Genomic DNA, 19,240 nt, shown 5'->3' on the forward strand with positions numbered 1-19,240 from the left:
CCAGCTACCTTTCTGCCCACCCTCCCACCCGGCTACCTATCTGCCCACCCGGCTACCTATCTGCCCACCCGGCTACCTATCTACCCACCCAGCTACCTATCTGCCCACCCAGCTACCTATCTGCCTACCCTCCCACCCGGCTACCTATCTGCCCACCCGGCTACCTATCTACCCACCCAGCTACCTATCTGCCTACCCTCCCACCTGGCTACCTAACTGCCCACCCGGCTACCTAACTGCCCACCCAGCTACCTATCTGCCCACCTGGCTACCTAACTGCCTACCCTCCCACCCGGCTACCTAACTGCCCACCCAGCTACCTATATGCCTACCCTCCCACCCGGCTACATAACTGCCTACCCGGCTACCTATCTGCCTACCATGCCATGGGCGTCCCTACATAGGGCAAAATGGGGCATGCGCACTCCCCTGGCTAGCTGCTGCCCCCCCCTAGCTACCCGGACGTGGCTGGCCCGCCCGCCCTGGGGTGGCAGCGGAGAGAGAAAAGAAGCGGCAGGCACAGCGGCGCTGCCTGCCGCATCACTTAATTCTAAAGGGGGGAGCGAGAGAGGGGGAGCCCCAAGATGAGGGAAGGGGGAGGGGGAAACGTCCTCCCTTCCCCACCGCTTCTCTTCTCTCTCCGCTGCCACTGAGGACACCTATAGATCTGGCTATTTAAACTGGGGACACCTATAGACCTGTCTATCTATACTGGGGGGCCCTGTCACTACCTAAACTAGTGGCTCCTGTCACTATATACACTGGGGGGGGGGTCCCTGTCACTGCATACACTGGGGGGCTCCTGTCATACCTAAACTGGGGGTACCTGTCACTAACTGAACTGGGGGGGCGCCTGTCAATACCTGAACTGGGGGCACCTGTCACTACCTGAACTGGGGGGCCCTGTCACTACCTAAACTGGGGGCTCCTGTCACTACATACCCTGGGGGGCACCTGTTACTACCTTAACTGGGGGGCACCTGTCACTACAAACACTAAGGGCTCCTGTCACTACCTAAACTGGGGGGTATCTGTCACTAACTAAACTGGGGGGGCTCCTGTCGCTACCTAAACTTGGGGGTCCTGTCACTACCTAAGCTGGGAGGCTCCTGGTGCTACCTAAACTAGGGTGCACCTGTCACTACCTAAACTATCCAGGCCAGCCCAGCATCACCACCAGCCAACCAGCCCAGAATCACTGTCAAAAAGGCCACAGCATCACCACCAACAGTCAGGCCAACATTTACTTCAACCAGCCAAGTACAGCCCAGCATCACCGCCAGGCCGGCCACAGCATCACCGCCAGGCCTTTCAGCCCACACATCATCCCCAATCCAGCCAAAAACAGTATTGCCTGGCACAGCAGCCAGTAGAGGAGAATTCAGAAGCCAGGTGAGAGGTGTCTACCATATTAAGTGGGCATTCTGCCTATTTATGTGAAATGCTGTTTATTTATGTGCCTCATGACTGCTGAATTTGTCTTGTTGGGGGCCTCATGGTTACTGAATTTGTCTTGTTGGGGGCCTCATGGTTACTGAATTTGTCTTGTTGGGGGCCTCATGGTTACTGAATGTCTTGTTGGGGGCCTCATGGTTACTGAATGTCTTGTTGGGGGCCTCATGATTGCTGAATTTGTCTTGTTGGGGGCCTCATGATTGCTGAATTTGTCTTGTTGGGGGCCTCATGATTGCTGAATTTGTCTTGATGGGGGACCTCATGATTGCTGAATTTGTCTTGTTGAGGGTCACATGATTGCTAACTGCGAGACTATGGAAAAAGCTGAATCATCATCATATGAGACAATAGCTACTTTTTAAAACAGAAAATAAAACTGGGAGGTTCTAAAAAAATAAAAAAAAAAAAAAAATACATTTTTCAGGAGTTGGATGGATGAAATTGTTTATCTTCACAGTTTATTTTCAACTTGGATTTTCCATAATGTTCATGTATGAGTTAAAACGTTTTTATTTAGTTTAAATTGCTGTTGCCACTTTGCAATAGATAAGTGACTTTTGGGTTGCAGTTTGGGCACTCTGCCTTCAAAAGGTTCGCCACCACTGTTCTAATCTAATGTCCCACCATTCATGCAAATTTGTCTCCACCCATGACTACACCCACCCACATTCTGGTCCATGACCACACCCAATTCTTCCATGACCGCACCACTTCTTCCCCCTCCCCCTTTTTTCTATCTGCCCACCCGGCTAGCTATCTGCCCGCCCTCTCACCCTGCTAGCTATCTAACCTATACTGGGGGCAGCTACCTATCTAACCTATACTGGAGGCACCTACCAATGTAACCTATACTGGGGGCAGCTACCTATGTAACCTGTATTGGGGGCATCTACCTTGCTAGCCTTTACTGGTGGCAACTATACTGGCTACCTATATTGGAGGCACCTACCTAACTAACCTATACTGGGGGCACCTACCTATCTAACCTATGCTGAGGGAAACTATTCTGGCTACCTATATTAGCCCACTGCCTTACTGTTACAGTTACATTACAATTACCCCCCACCCATGTGATGTTATGTCCACGCCCATTTTTTTTGTCGCTGCGCGCTTTGCTTTTTTTGGGGGGGGGGGGGGTGTTGGTAAATTATCCGCACCGGGTGTCAAACACCCTAGCTACGCCACTGGAGGGGGGCACAGCTTGGAAGGGGGGGAATTGGGCACAGAGCGGCGGGGAGGGGGGGAAGCGTCCCCCCCTCCCTCACCTAGGGCCCCCCTTCCGCGCACCCCCCTCCTCCAGAAGTGCAGCCAGCAGCGAGCGGAGAATAGCTACAGAGATGATGCTATCTCCGCTCCGCTCTGAGTCCGCATGCCGCTGCCCTGCTGGTCTCTGACTGTAGTGTGTGACGCTGTCCAATCACGCTCTCGTAGTACTTCCTGCTAGAGCGTGATTGGACAGCGTCACTACAGGAGACAGAGACCAGCAGGGCAGCAGCGGCATGCGGAGCGGAGATAGCATCATCTGAAGCTGGTAAGCTATACTCCGCTCGCTGCTGGCTGCACTTCTCGAGGAGGGGGGTGTGCGGAAGGGGGGGCCCTAGGTGAGGGAGGGGGGGAGGCTTCCCCGCTGATCTGTGCCCTCTGCCCCCCCTTCCAAGCTGGGGGGGACTTGCATTGTGTGGGGGTATCTCTGCCACCAACCTGATTGCATTGTGTGGGGGTATCTCTGCCACCAACCTGATTGCATTGTGTGGGGGTATCTGCAGCCAACCTGATTGCATTGTGTGGGGGTATCTGCAGCCAAACTGATTGCATTTTGTGGGGGTATCTGCAGCCAAACTGATTGCATTTTGTGGGGGTATCTGCCGTCAACCTGATTGCATTTTGTGGGGGTATCTGCCGTCAACCTGATTGCATTTTGTGGGGGTATCTGCCGTCAACCTGATTGCATTGTGTGGGGGTATCTGCCGTCAACCTGATTGCATTTTGTGGGGGTATATGCCACCAACCTGATTGCATTGTGTGGGGGTATCTGCCGTCAACCTGATTGCATTTTGTGGGGGTATCTGCTGCCATTTGACTACTTGATGAATTATCATGAGGCATGTAACTACTTGAATATTTTATCTACAATGTATCTGGTCGGACCTAATCTCTGTGAATAACGCCGCTACTTATTTTGTGTTTTGTATTTTTTTTTTTAAGTCTGCCCATGACTCATCATGACCACGCCGATGTTCCAGTGCATGGTGACACCCATTTAGTTTCGCATTTAGACATATCCCTATTGGAGACTGTCCTCAGAATTGCTCACAATCTATTCCCTACCATAAAGTCATGCAAAATTTCTAGAGTACATGTGTATGTGAGCCCAAAATGGGGGGGGGGGGAGGGAGGAGGAGGAGAGGGGGGTGGGCCCCAGGCTGAAACTTCCTTGGTGGGCCCTTGGTGTCCCAGTCCAACCCTGCATGCATGCACATACATACATACACACACACACACACACACACACACACGCATGCATGCACATACACACACACACACACACACACACACACACACACACACACACACACACACACACACACACACATGCATGCACATACACACACACACACACACATGCATGCACATACACACACACACACACACACACACACATTTGGGGGAGAAAAGGTGCGTCTTATGGTCTGAAAAATACGGTAAGTCCTATTTAATAATTAGCTCCTCTCTGATAACAAAACAAAACAAAACATAGTTTTATCTTATCTATATCATTCTAACATTCAATCACAATAACATTTACCTGCTTTCTTTCTGTAGAGGTGGACTCCAAGGATGGCTGCTATAATCATCAGGACTGCCAGAAATACAAGACCTCCCACCAGTCCAGCATTACTGCTCTCCCCTGGAGATAATGAAAGATAGATTAAATGCAGTTATTACACTATTGTGCCACTAAGTATGCTCTGAAGACCGAGGCGTAGCTCAGCCTTCAGTGCTTGGGGACAAACAGTTTTTACGCCCCCCATCTGGACAAATTGGGTATGGCCATGCATCAGAATGTGGGTGTGGTCATGGGTGGAGCCAAATGCACAAATGCCGTTTAGATAGCCAGATGTGTTTCCCTTCCCCCCATTTAGATAGCCCAATGTGCCTCCCTTCCTCTCGTTTAGTTAGCCAGATGTGCCCCCCCCCCCCCCAGTTCTGCTGCTGTTAACGCTTCTGCACTCCTCTGCAGAGGGAGGGAGAGAATCAGGGGCACTTCGGGCAGCCAGCGAGCCGCCTCTCACTCAGTTGGTGGTGCGGTGGCCATGCTCTGCGCCCCCTTACAGTGCTGCGCCCGGGGACATGTGTTCCCCCTTGCCAACCCATAGCTGCGCCTCTGTCTGAAGACCATCCACCTTGACTGACCTATGGCATATCCTGAGGCCCTTTTTACACTTCCATTGACAGTTTGCATTGTGTTACCCTGTTTCACCGCAGGGTAACACAACGGCAATGCAAGTCAATGGAGCTTTTAACATTTACTGTGTTACATTGCACCGGAAGAGTTCATCCTAACGCAATTCCGGCAAGCAACCTGCAGCGCATTACCGAAAGCACCGAGCTTAGCGCACGGAGCCTGGGGTATTGGAAGTCTATACGTGATGCATGTAGTGTAAATGACAGAGCGCAGTGCACATGTGCGGACTGACGGGAACCCCAGTGATGAACTTCCTGCCCAGAAGGGAGTGCGTCACTGAATGGGGGTGGGCCTATGCATATGACCCTGTTTGTGCACTCTGCCGCAGGGTCATATATTTGTCATTTTTTGAGTTATGTTGTGGTGCGGCGCATGCGCATTAGCAAGAGGCCGCTTGTGCAATGAGGAAAAAGCTGCGCTCTCCTTGTCGCCCACTTGTTGGCTTGCGCGCATGTGCAGAGATAGCCCAGATCACTCAGGGGCGCTCTACTGTGCGGGCTCGAGAGAGAGGACTGTGCAGTAGTGTGAACCTGATCGGATTCGTCTATTTCCGCCGGTGCCCGAGCAGAGAGCCGCTACTGCACATGTGTGCAGCGGCTCCTGTCAGTATTATGGTGCAAGACTATACGGAGCTGCCAGCATTGGATCCGGATGTCTGGAGGGCGGAGGAAGCCTCAATAGGATCCAGAGGTTTCCCCCACCCCGATATAAGTACCCCCAGGGGCCCTATTGCTTACAGGTTTAATTACAGGTTCATGCTGGATCCAGATTGTGTTTTGTTAGGAGCTTTTTGTTATGCTTTTTTTGAGTCTGCAATGCAGCAATTTCCATTCTTTTAAGTGTACCTGAGGTGTGAGTAATATATATATTTAAAAAAAAACATGAAAACCTGCTGTCACAGGAACCCTCAGTGGCTGACCGCACTTAGCCTTCTAAACGGTGCCAGCGCACAGATCGTGCGAACTCTGGTCGCAGTCAATGCGCAGGAGCCGTTAAGAATTAGCCGCAGACAACTCAGAAGGGAGCCTGTGAGACACGGGTAATTACAACGTCACCTACTGGTTTAGAGTAAACTGCCACCACCGCGGTTACTATGGGACCGTGGGGCCCACTAACTGACTGACTAATCCTGCGAATAAAACGGTTAAACACACGATATTCTGTCTAGCCAACAACAAACAAACAGTAGCGTATCTTCAGAGACCCGGGATCATTTCTGTGTGTGCTGATAAGCAGGGTAGCGAAACAGTGAATGACTTGGGGAAAGTCGTTTATTCACGCAATATAAATAATTAATATATACAGACAATTATGAAAATCAACAACTATTAAAACCGTAATAGCCAGTATGAAAAATAAAAGAAGGGAGAAAAATACTTAGTTCCTGGAAAGATGTCCTTATTGTGGGAAGAATCATAAAGTTCTTGGTTTCAAAGTCCAGAGTTCAGAGTTCAGACCAGGTGGATGCCAGCATATCCTCAAGCTGGCATCTGATGAGTGCAAGATGGTTCAGTGTGGAGGAAATTGAGTTTGGGTCCTCAGCCATTCTTATGCCCCTGCTTCAGTAGGAGGGAGTGAGGGCGGGGAGCCATACACCCCCTTCAAAGATGAGATGAGCCCTCCCCTTATCCTGGGGCTAGAAATCATATCTACCCATATATGGGCTCTAACTCACAGAACCGTACAGGTCAGGGCAGATTTATTAACATTTTCAGGTCTGTCTCGATTTACCCAGCGCCCTGATACCAGACATGAGGGGTGGGACCCTTGTGGTATCATCAGGGCACTTTGAAACTGCCTAGCTGGCAGTCCTTACCTCCGAAGGTTCTGAAACTTCCTCAGAACCAGCACCGGGGCTCATGCTACACTTCCCCCATGCGCGGTGAAGCTGCCATCTCAGGAACCCCAGAAATATGACAGATCTGGGAAGTTATGGATTATGCCATGAGACTGAGGTTGTGTTCTAGCTGCTAACAGCTGACTTTCCTTTGATCTTTAGCAGAGAACAGAGTGTCCAGACCTCCCGTGGATTCGTAGCCTGCTTGGCTGCACCTAGGCATCCTTTGGTTAATTAACATCTCCATGAGATCAGCTAAGTGTCACCTGGTTCCCAGAGCCAAAAGGGAAATTGTGCCTTCCACAGGGAATATGTCCAAGCTAATTAACACCTTCCCCCCAGGCTGTCATTTCAGCTAAGACAGATTTCCCAGCTGTTCCTAAGCAGAGGGATACTGCACATCAGATCTTGGTTTTATTGATTTGAGGCGCAATCGATGCAGGAATCGAGTGCAATCGTTCTTTTCTTCACGGGCGGTTCCAGGACGCGCCTGCGTCCCCGCAATCGTCCGTGACAGCCCTCCCCCTTGTCCGTGGCTTAGCCACTCATCCGCAAGATGTGTGGCGGCGCCGCTAACCTGGCTGACGGGCCTCGAGTTGCCGGTACGGCGGGAAAACCTATTGGAGCCTGTGGCTCGGTTCCCCTGGACCGGTCGCGGTCTGCTACCCTCAGGGTTGACCCAACATGGACCGTTCTGGACAGGGTGTTTGCGCCACTGCAGTCGGACGTGGTGTCTGCCGGGACTGCTGACAACGGGCAGTGGGTTGGTTAGGTCAACAGCCAGCCCACGCAGGGTTCCCCTGCTGAGTGGCTGTGGACCTAAGGGAACCCAGCGGGAATCCCTGGACCTTCCCAGCTCCTGACAGACGGCCCTACATGCCCTGCAGTAGTTTGCTACATCCCTGTTCATCCGGGGCCAATAAAACTGGTTCCGAATACCGGCGAGTGTCTTGCGGACACCCGAGTGCCCTGTCAGAGGATTACCATGTGCGGATTTCAGCACATGTCCCCTGAACGCACTCGGGACCACAAGCCACTTGGTATCCGCGTGGGATCTACCTGTAGGGGGCTGTACAGACTCACTGTACAGTCTCCCACCTTCCCAGTACACCTTGAAAGCGGCCCCGTCTGCGAGGGGCTCAGCGGCTTGCTGCCTGAGCACCTCCAGGCTTGGGTCACTTTGTAGTGCGGCTGAGAATATGGCGCTGTCAGTTTCAGCCAACTGGCTCATGTCACACGAGGCCAGCGGCTGAAAGGTCTCATCCCTGTGGTCAGAGGAGGGGGAGGAGGCCGGAACCCCCTCCACCTGTCCTGAGCTCGGGTTCTGAGCAGTGCAGCTGCGCGGTACTGCTAGCACCGGTACACTGTCAGAATGGCACAGACGGACATTACTCAAATCATCATTGCATGCAGTAATGACATTGACAGGTATAGACATTTTTTCATTACAGACAGGTTGTACAGTAAACTCAGGTACAGTTACAGCATCATCACAACAGACAGTCTGTACATCAAACTCAGGTGCCTTTGAAGCAGGCACTATTGAACCTGGTACCCTTGAACTGGGCACATTCAACCCACCTCCCCCTGGTGCTCCCCCAAGTGTATAAAGTACCTGGTGGTGGGTGGAGAGTCCGTCTCCTTCCGTGAGCGACAAGGCGGTCGTGGCAGGTTCATAGTAGGACACAAGCTTGCCCAAATCAGTCCCTAGCAACACAGGGACTGGGAGATCCTTCATAACCCCAACAACCCGTTCTTGGACTCCTCCCACTCCCCAATCCAGCTTCACTTTTGCGTGGGCTATGTGGAAAAGGGTGCCCTCTACTCCAGTAAGGGCAAGGGATCGGCTGGAGCTGATGCTCTCCTTTGGCACAAGATGTGAGTGAACTAACGTGATGTCAGCTCCGGTGTCTCGAAATCCGGTGACAACTTTGCCGTTCACTCTAACAAGTTGCTGCTGGTCGGTTCGGTCGCGGATTTCCTGTCCGCGTGCAAACAGGACAAAATCTGATGATCCAGGCTGTGGTTCGCTGGCGGGTTGCCTCTGCTGTGGGTGAGGTGCAGGTGATGTCTGTCTCCGCTCCGGGCAGTCGAACTTCATGTGTCCGGGCTGGCGGCAGTAGTGACAGGTGACCTCTCCAGCCGCTGCAGGCCTGGGTGCAGCAGCTGCGCTGGGTGGCCTCTGTGGCGGACGGCTCACAGGGGCAGGAGGGTCTGCCGAGGTATTGGGCTGACCTCCTCTCCAGCTGGATGGGACAGTTCTGCGGGTATCAGCCACCCGGGTAGTTGCAAAAGTCTCAGCAAGGTCTGCAGCGACAGTGGCTGAAGCCGGCCTGCGTTCTAACACAAACTGTCGTACATCAGCAGGGCAAATGTTCAGAAATTGTTCGAGGACTATCAAGTCCTCCAGGACGCCATAAGACCCTTTGGTGAGGCCTAGCGTCCACTGGCGGAGTGTGGTGAGCAAGCTGCTGGCCACATCTCGGTACGAATCAGAAGACTTTTTCTGCCAGGCCCTAAACTTTTTCCGATAGGCTTCTGGCGTCAGCTGGTACTTAGTAATGATAGCGTCTTTTATAGCAGCATAATCATTATCCTTCTCCGCAGGCAATTCTGCGAAGGCATCAAGCGCTTTGTAGCGCAGCAAAGGTGTCAGATGTCTGGCCCACTGGTCTTGGGACAGACGATACTGACGGCATGCTTTTTCAAAAGACCGCAAAAACAAGTCAATGTCTGTGTCTTTTTCAATATTAGCAAATTTAAATTTTGCACTTACGGGTGGTGCAGCTCCTTCAGCAGGGAGGCTGGGCGGTGAACTCCGGCTGGCCTGTTGCACTTTTGCCATGTTTAGCTCATGCTGTCGTTGGCGTTCCCGCTCAGCGGCATCCCTCTCCGCGTGGCGTTCAGCAGCAGCAGCAGCAGCAGCAGCAGCTTGCCGCTCCCGTTCCTCCCGCATTTGGCGCTCTTCACGCATGTACTGCAGGTACTTGTCCAGGTCAGTGTCCATCAGCTTTTGTAACGCCTGCTGCATTAGCAGATCAGTACAAACGGACAGTCCAGTACTGGCCGGTTCCAGGCGAGTACTTTCAGAAACTCTGGGATTGGGGTCCACACTGACATTCTCCGGCGTAACTGTTGATGCAGGGCCCTCAGGATGCACAACCTCTGTACGGTCAGGAGTCTCAGTCTCTGGTTCCCCTCGATTGTCAGATGGGCTGGTATCCACTTCAGCGGACACTCCCGGCTCCCGCAGTTGCTGGGTATCCCATTGAAACAATTCCGTTACCAGGTCCTGTTGTTTCTTGCGGCCGACCTCAATGCCTCTCTCTTGGCAAAGATTTTGCAGGTCCGCCAGGCCCATTTTCTTGTAGTTCCCGGACATTTCCATGCCAAATAAAATAAAACTTTTGGGGAGGGGTACTGGCTACACAGTCTCTCTGTATATATAAAAAATATATTGCCTTCCAGCTACACCAACGAATTAGTTCGTTTCTCGATAGCGCTAGCGCTATCGTAGATACTTTCAGCACAACACAGGTCCCAACCGCTGCCTAACACTGTCACAGGAGCCCTCAGTGGCTGACCGCACTTAGCCTTCTAAACGGTGCCAGCGCACAGATCGTGCGAACTCTGGTCGCAGTCAATGCGCAGGAACCGTTAAGAATTAGCCGCAGACAACTCAGAAGGGAGCCTGTGAGACACGGGTAATTACAACGTCACCTACTGGTTCAGAGTAAACTGCCACCACCGCGGTTACTATGGGACCGTGGGGCCCACTAACTGACTGACTAATCCTGCGAATAAAACGGTTAAACACACGATATTCTGTCTAGCCAACAACAAACAAACAGTAGCGTAACTTCAGAGACCCGGGATCATTTCTGTGTGTGCTGATAAGCAGGGTAGCGAAACAGTGAATGACTTGGAAAAAGTCGTTTATTCACGCAATATAAATAATTAATATATACAGACAATTATGAAAATCAACAACTATTAAAACCGTAATAGCCAGTATGAAAAATAAAAAAAGGGAGAAAAATACTTAGTTCCTGGAAAGATGTCCTTATTGTGGGAAGAATCATAAAGTTCTTGGTTTCAAAGTCCAGAGTTCAGACCAGGTGGATGCCAGCATATCCTCAAGCTGGCATCTGATGAGTGCAAGATGGTTCAGTGTGGAGGACACTGAGTTTGGGTCCTCAGCCATTCTTATGCCCCTGCTTCAGTAGGAGGGAGTGAGGGCGGGGAGCCATACACCCCCTTCAAAGATGAGATGAGCCCTCCCCTTATCCTGGGGCTAGAAATCATATCTACCCATATATGGGCTCTAACTCACAGAACCGTACAGGTCAGGGCAGATTTATTAACATTTTCAGGTCTGTCTCGATTTACCCAGCGCCCTGATACCAGACATGAGGGGTGGGACCCCTGTGGTATCATCAGGGCACTTTGAAACTGCCTAGCTGGCAGTCCTTACCTCCGAAGGTTCTGAAACTTCCTCAGAACCAGCACCGGGGCTCATGCTACACTTCCCCCATGTTCGGTGAAGCTGCCATCTCAGGAACCCCAGAAATATGACAGATCTGGGAAGTTATGGATTATGCCATGAGACTGAGGTTGTGTTCTAGCTGCTAACAGCTGACTTTCCTTTGATCTTTAGCAGAGAACAGAGTGTCCAGACCTCCCGTGGATTCGTAGCCTGCTTGGCTGCACCTAGGCATCCTTTGGTTAATTAACATCTCCATGAGATCAGCTAAGTGTCACCTGGTTCCCAGAGCCAAAAGGGAAATTGTGCCTTCCACAGGGAATATGTCCAAGCTAATTAACACCTTCCCCCCAGCCTGTCATTTCAGCTAAGACAGATTTCCCAGCTGTTCCTAAGCAGAGGGATACTGCACATCAGATCTTGGTTTTATTGATCTGAGGCGCAATCGATGCAGGAATCGAGTGCGATCGTTCTTTTCTTCACGGGCGGTTCCAGGACGCGCCTGCGTCCCCGCAATCGTCCGTGACACCTGCAGAAACTTCCCAACATCCTCCTGGCCCCCCCTATTGCTGTGGAACATACCTGCAGCGGCATGGAAGTCCTGTCTCTAAATGCGGAAGTGTAATCCAATGGAACGCACCATAGTGCACATCGGAATGCAGGCGGGGCCAGGTGAGTTAGCCCCTGTAGATCTCGTTTTCACCTCCTGCACACTGTTTTCATTAGAGACCAATCCACCCATCGGGGTGGATAGGACTCCATGGACGATAACCGTGGTCTGTCAGAGTCTTTAGAGGTCGTCCAGCGCTAATTTTGCAACCACATTTGAACGATTATCATTAACAGAGGGGCTCGGCTCTCATACTAAACCTATTGTTACTGCTCCATTATATTGCACGATGAAGCAGATCACACCTGCGAAACGCATTGCATACTTGGAGTATTATGAATAAATTATTGCTTGTTTAAAACCAACAATTTTTGATATCTGCTTGGAGTAGGTTAGTCTACCACTGCCTCCTCTTTTTAAACAGATTTTAATTGTTTTTATACTGCTGTGGCGCCTCTGTTAAACCTTTCAGATTATAGTCTATTCCACCCCTGGTGGAGGGGTGACATACCCCATCTTTTCGATTTACAGAGAACAACTTCTTAACCTCCCTAGCAGTATGGACAGAAATGTCCGTTCAAAAAAACATGCTGTGAACAGTATAAACATGCATACACATCAATACTCTCCTGCACTGTATACTAGACCCTTGCTTGACACATTTTGGCAAGTTACAGGGAAAAAAAGTTTTAAAAATACATTTTATCACTGTTTGCACAGAAATCCTGGGGAAATTGAACGCTGGGTAGGTTAACCTGAGTGGGGTCAGAGCTAATCTCTCCACCTGCCATTACAGTGGTTACCTCCAATGCTGCTCAAATCCGGAACCGGGAGACATCCGGATAGTTCTATACGGATATCTCCCAGTTACCTGTGCGGGGGGGGGCGTCAATCTTACATGTCTGACGTCTTCTTCGGTCTGTCCCTCGGCGCCTCCCACGATGCGGTCCACAATGCGGTCACGTGACTAGAAACACTTCCTCCTTCCGGGTTGAAGGAGGAAGTGTTTGGAGTCACATGACACGCGTGGAGCGCATCGTGGGAGGCGCCGAGGGACAGACCGAAGAAGACGTCAGACAGGTAAGATTGACGCCCCCGCACAGGTAACTGGGAGATATTCAGTTAGTAACTATCAGGATGTCTCCCGGTTCCGGATTTGAGCAGCCCCGGTTACCTCTGTGGTAACCCTGGTTTGTGAGTATATTTATTGATATTACTCTTATCTTGGTATTACGACTTAACACACTATATTTTTCATTTGTCTACAAATCATTTGTCGATCGTTCATCATTTGTTTTTCAATTATTTTAAACGAAACTAGGAGGTAACTGGACATAATCATGCCAAATACTGTACATCATCATGGAACATTATTAAATGCTAATAAACATTTTAGACTTGGTGTAAGGGCCAGGCAGTGCACACCAAAAGCGCTAGTGTAATCATTCACAGACACTCAGCGCTTTTTAAAGTGGTTTTTCAGAGCAATTCTAGGCATGTGCATAGCGATTTTCTAATCATGCCTAGTTTTGGTGTAACGTTTTTATATTTTGTTACTGGAACTGAACAGCTTCTGTAACAAAAACACTTGAAAAATCACTCTGATCTAGAGCTTTTCAGAGCGATTTTCCACTTTCCTATACTTAACATTGAGGCTGAATTGCCTCAGAAATCAGCAGAAATGCTGCAGGACCTACGTTTGTGTTTGGGAGAAAATCCCATCACTCTGGTTTGATCCATCCCATTCAAATACATTAGTCAAGCCCTTTTCAAAGCGCTAGCGTTTTTAAAAGTGCTCAGAAGAAGCGCTCTTGCTGTGTACTAGCCCTAAGACAGGTTGTGGGTCATACCTTCGTAAACCAGTCGGAGGTCTTTCTGTATGGGAAGCGGAAAAGTTGCATGTTTAGCTAAGCAAGACAAGGATGTTATTTTTCTTTTTATGTCAGTTGGTATATTCCATGTGCTGTTGATAGTGTAAGTTCCATCAGGATTCAGATATTCAGATACCACAGAGTCCTCCACGATTACGGCATCCTTTAGAATATCGGCTTTGACGTCTTTGGGGTAGACATCCCTCATGGAGCACACTACAAAGCTTTGGTCATTCTTCTCAAACTTCTCAAACGTAACTGATGGAGTTGCTGAAAGGAAAATATGAACTGGAATTATTACGGGGTAAGATCACTGATGGATTCCATTCCATCCCTGGACCATTAATAATACAGCAGGATGCAAGTCACCACTTGTGTAAAGGAGATCTTTTTGCTGAACCTATAGTGTCTGTGTACGAGTGTGGCCACCACACTGATGTCATCTCTATATAAAGCAGGGATGCTCAACTCTGGATTTGGATGAAATCCGAATAGTTGTTATTTAGATGCGGTCCAAGCGGCGGTAACGTGATTACAAACACTTCCTCCTTCCGGGTTGAAGGAGGAAGTGTTTGTAGTCACGTGACGCGTGTGGACCTCATAGTGGGAGGCACTGAGGGACGGACCTAAGAAGATGTCTGATGGGTAAGATTAACCCCCCACCCCGCACAGGTGGTTTGATTTAACCTGATGAAATCCAAATAAAAACTATTTGGATTTCATCCGAATCCGGAGTTGAGCATCCCTGATATAAAGTTTACAGGTAATGCAGGTCTTCAAAACCCAAATCTGGAAAGTCACCTATCCATCTTCCACCCTTCATAAATAAGTAGCTGCCGTCCTACAGAAGCGAGATTACAGTCCAGCATAACACACAATTAAGGTGCCCATACATCAAACGATGTATGGGTAGATCAACCAAGAGACAGATCTCTGTCTTATCAAATCTGATCAGAAAGAGATCTGTTATCTGCTCATACACCATTGGCAAATTCCCAATCAATTTCATGCTGAAATTGATCCAGAATTGGCCTTGTGACGCCACATCCGCTGCCCCCCCTAATGTGCAATGTGCCCCCCCCCCCGGTACCCACTGCACTATACATTACCTTTCCGTGCCCCAACGTGGTTGCCGCCATGCACATGGGCATGTTTGTGGCCTGTATGGATGAAACATGGAGCCCAGAGCCAGCAGTGGCCTCGGACAAGTACTGTATAGTGTACTGGGTGCCGGGGACGGGGGGGGGGGGGACGGGGACGGACGACACTGGGCATTATGGAGGACAGCGCCAGGATTTTGACATAGTATTAGACTGAACAGAGGCGCCAAACAGGTTAAAAGCAGTGATTAAAATGTTTAAAAATAGTTCTACTACATACTACTATTTTAACCCATACCCACCTCCACTCCACCCCCTCCCTGATGCTCCTCCTCTCCCCCTGCACAGACCCATACCATACCTTGCCCATATACCAACAGTACACCACATAGCTTTAATTATATTATTCCACATATTTATGCTAAATGGATCAAAACGTCGCCCAGCTGTTCCTTTTTCCCACAATTAATAACCCCTACCTCTTCTTTCCCCCTATAATTACATATATCAATATTAAAAATTGTCTGTACATTTATCATGTTTGTCAGATCACATGCCAAATACGTGCCTTTTATCCCTAATAGTGTGCTCCTACTTCCACTGCCTGATGAAGTGGTTATAGACCTGCGAAACGCGTTGTAAACAATACCCTGGAGTGTACCAATAAATTAAATTTTTGTTGAAACACATAGTTACTTGTGTCTGCTTGAAGGAAGTAAGTCCACCACTGCCTCCTAAGCATTTTTAAACATTTTAATCACTGCTTTTAACCAGTTTGGCGCCTCTGTTCAGTCTAATACTATACCATATATCCACCCCTGGTGGAGGGGGATACCCCTTTCTTTCTTCACGTCTACAGAGAGCGACTTCTTAATCCTGAGTGGGGACAGGCTAATCTCCTCACCTGTTTATACAGTGGTTGCCTAGAGGTAACCCTGGTTTGTGAGTATAATTTTTACTCCTTAATATATCATTTTCCTTGACCTACTACACCATATTGGGCTCTCGGTTCTCCCTTCTTATATAGGGTTTTGACATGTTCATTGCTCGTCCTGATATCGCTCGCCATTACCGCCGTGAACCTCTAGTTGCCTACAACAGTCCGACATCATATCAGCATGTCTGATTGACTGTTCCACCTGAAATTGGTCGCATTGTCAATTAGACATGCATTTGGCGGCAACAATTTTCATTTGATGATTATTATTGAATCGGATGGTCAACCAGCCGCCAAGTCGCCTAATGTATGGGCACCTTAAAAGTCTTTCTCCGGGCCAGTAGCATAACTACAGTTCATCGGTCCCTTAAGCGAAATTTTGATGCCCCCCCCCCCAATGTTTACACCCTTTCCCTTGCCTCCCCTTGGTGCCCTTCACGGCCTGGGGGCCCATCTCACAAGGGTCATAAAACAAGTGTGGCCATCATGATCTTCTCACCCATAACAAGTGTAGCCACAAACACCTGATCTGAAGTATAGTCCCCTGTATCGGAGGAAGGGAAGGTTAGTAGTAGTTGGAAGCCCCCCACACCTCTGGCCCCCCTGCAATTGCAGGTACTGCTCCCCTCTAGTTACGCCCCTGCTCCAGGCACCTTATTACCCACATAGCACTTACCATAAACTGTGAGGTCCACATCCGTGGTCTTCCTGTTGGGAGTGTAGATGACCACACATGTATATCTTCCAATGTCGGAGATGGTTACATTTCTGACTTCTAAGGAGGCGATCCCTTTTACAACGTTCTGTTGATTCACAAACATCCTTGGTTGAAACTGCGCCCCCTTGTTGTCAATCCTTCCAAGCTCTCTTTCTTGGGAGAGCCATAGGACGGCGAGGAGCTGAGGGTTTATGGAAGGATCGTCCACCGTAAAGGAGCAAGGCAGCACAATGTCAGATCCAAGGGGGAAGTTCTGCGGCGATGGGGCAAACACTTGCAAGTCACATTTGCCATGTAGGAATACTATAATTAAAAAAAAATACAAAAACAGGTTAGTAAAAGTCATCTGTGTCTTTTTCTTTTGTGTTTCAGGATCTTCTTTGGTTTGTGCACGTTTTCTATGTGAGTTTTTGGAATGCAAATTTTTTCCTGCATACCAATGACATTGGCCAATCAATTCAAATTATCGCCCATCAGTTAGGATAGAGATAGATTCAGAGGGAGGGACACTATGTGGGAACAATGGGGTGGAGGACGATCTGAGAAGACTCTGGATTATCATCGTAGGCCATCAATTTCCATTCCTGCAGTAGCAGGTAAATTCTCACACACATGCAAGATAAACGTTGTTGGAAACAAACAATCCACAGACGGCCATCAGACAGTTATTGATAGAAGAACAGCAATGACAACACAAAAATATAACGAAAAGGGACGGGCACTTTTTGTCCATATGAGACAACTATTAAAGTGTACCTGAAGGGGACAAAATTGCCCCTAGGGGGTACTTACCTCAGGAAGGGGAAGCCTCAGCACTCTTAAAGGACACCAGAGGTGAAAATAAACTAATGAAATAAACAATGGTATCTATCCTCCTTCTCCTAAAAATGCCTTTTTAAGATATTCCACAGTGTTATTTTATATTTAAATCTACTTTGAAAGTTTTTACTGTTTTATTGTTTTTGCTCAATGACACATTCACTGAAGTATGCCAGAGCTAAAATCTATGAACTATTGACCCTTTTTATCTCTTTCCTGCTCTCAGGCTCAAGCCATTTTCTGCTAGGGAAGTGTTTTATAGTTGTAATTTCTTATCAGTGAGGTAGTCTGACTCAGTCCTGACCTAGACAGGAACTGCCACTGATACCTGATGTTTAACCCCTTCAGGCAGAGAAAGAAAAAAAGGAACACAGCATAGTTATGTGTGTGCTAGGCACTGTACATACACATGTCTATCTCATGTCACATGTCACCTCTGGTATCCTTTAAGAGGCTTCCCCTGTACCAGCGCCAGCGCCTGTACCAGGGTCAATTTATACAGTACTTACCTGGAGCTTCCTCCAGCCCCATGAGGATCCTGGGCTCCTTCACAGTCCACCCACGGCCTCTCCGTTCTCCCAGGATCTCCTCTGGCATCGGCCAAAGTCATGGCCAGACATGGTGTTCTGCATACTACTTTTAGTACTAGTACTACTGCACATATGCACAACGATCCCAGCCACAGGAGAGAGCAACGGGGCACGTGACTGGCCGGTCATGCAGGCGCAGAACACCACGACTGGCCACGATTTTGGCAGATACTCAAAGCGATCCTGGGAGAACGGAGCAGCCGGGGAGGGCGGCGAGGGAGTCCAGGATCCTCATGGGGCTGGAGGAAGCCCCAGGTAAGTACTGTATAAATTTGACCAAATCATTCATCTCAGGTACAATTTAACGTCACCGGTATGCAAGAAAAAATCACAATGCAAACATTTTCATGCAAAAGCTCACAGAAGATGCACAAATCCAGACAAATGTTTATTTAGAAAAACGCAAACACAGATTTGTGAATGTGGAAATCACATGCAGAATTACCATAGATAAGTGAGAACGGCCCCTAAACGAAGGACTCCAGTCTGATTCTCTGCAGTCTGTACAATGTAGCAAACTATGCTGTCATTGCAGTGGGCTTGATTCACAAAAGGGTGCTAAGTGCTAACATAGTTAGCATGCCTAAAAGCTTTGCACGTGCTAACTAGGGTGCTAATTAGTTAGCACATGCAAACTTAGCACCGTAGTTAGCACATGCAAACTTAGCACCGTAGTTAGCGCATGCAAACTACTACTTAGCACCGTGCTAACTAGGGTGCTAAGTAGTTTGCATGTGCTAACTACGGTGCTAAGCAGTTTGCATGTGCTAACTACGGTGCTAAGTAGGGATGGTCGGAATGCCAATTTCCGATTCCCCGGTAAATCCGCATTCCGTCATGTACCAATTACCAATTCCGCTTTCCGCTACCAATTTCCGCATTCCAATGCGGAATTTCCGCCGGAAATCGCTTAAGGGGGCTTTGCTATTAACCGCTAAAGTCGGCGGATTTTTACTGTAATGTAAAATGCAGAAAACCTGCATCTGCCAGTTTTCTGCATTTTACATTACAGTAAAAATCCACCGACTTTAGCGGGTAATATCAAAGCCCCCTTAAGTCCTATAAACACTACATTTTCAGGGTTTATTAAACTGAATCTTGTGAATAAGATGCAAAAAAAAGTTTTCAAAAAGACCTTATAGTTTTTGAGAAAATCGATGTTAAAGTCGGGTGGAATTTCCATGATTTCCGACAGAAATCCGCCTACGGCACTTGCATTACCGATTTCCGCATTCCGATGCGGAAATGCAATTTCCGATCGGAATTTCGGAAATTGCATTTCCGGGGAATCCGAATGAGCATCCCTAGTGCTAAGTAGTTTGCATGTGCTAACTAGGGTGCTAAGTAGTTTGCA

At 48.9% G+C, this 19,240-nt stretch overlaps 1 protein-coding gene across 2 annotated transcripts in view; it reads right to left on the bottom strand.

The window, feature by feature from the left end:
* The window catches only part of LOC137524122 (uncharacterized), an 88,375-nt gene that overhangs the window by 61,958 nt on the left and 7,177 nt on the right, over window positions 1–19,240 (bottom strand). For both annotated transcript variants that reach the window (XR_011022635.1, XM_068243657.1), the window contains exons 2-4: window positions 16,436–16,780; window positions 13,702–13,992; window positions 4,262–4,363 (exon numbers count right to left, since the gene is read on the bottom strand). Coding sequence is in view for 1 of the 2 variants with exons in the window: in XM_068243657.1 (XP_068099758.1) it covers window positions 4,262–4,363; window positions 13,702–13,992; window positions 16,436–16,780 (738 nt within the window). In the remaining variant the exon portion in view is untranslated. The remainder of the gene's footprint in view (window positions 1–4,261; window positions 4,364–13,701; window positions 13,993–16,435; window positions 16,781–19,240) is intronic.

Source organism: Hyperolius riggenbachi, chromosome 7 (assembly GCF_040937935.1).
Source record: "Hyperolius riggenbachi isolate aHypRig1 chromosome 7, aHypRig1.pri, whole genome shotgun sequence".
In the NCBI taxonomy this organism is placed as follows: domain Eukaryota; kingdom Metazoa; phylum Chordata; class Amphibia; order Anura; family Hyperoliidae; genus Hyperolius; species Hyperolius riggenbachi.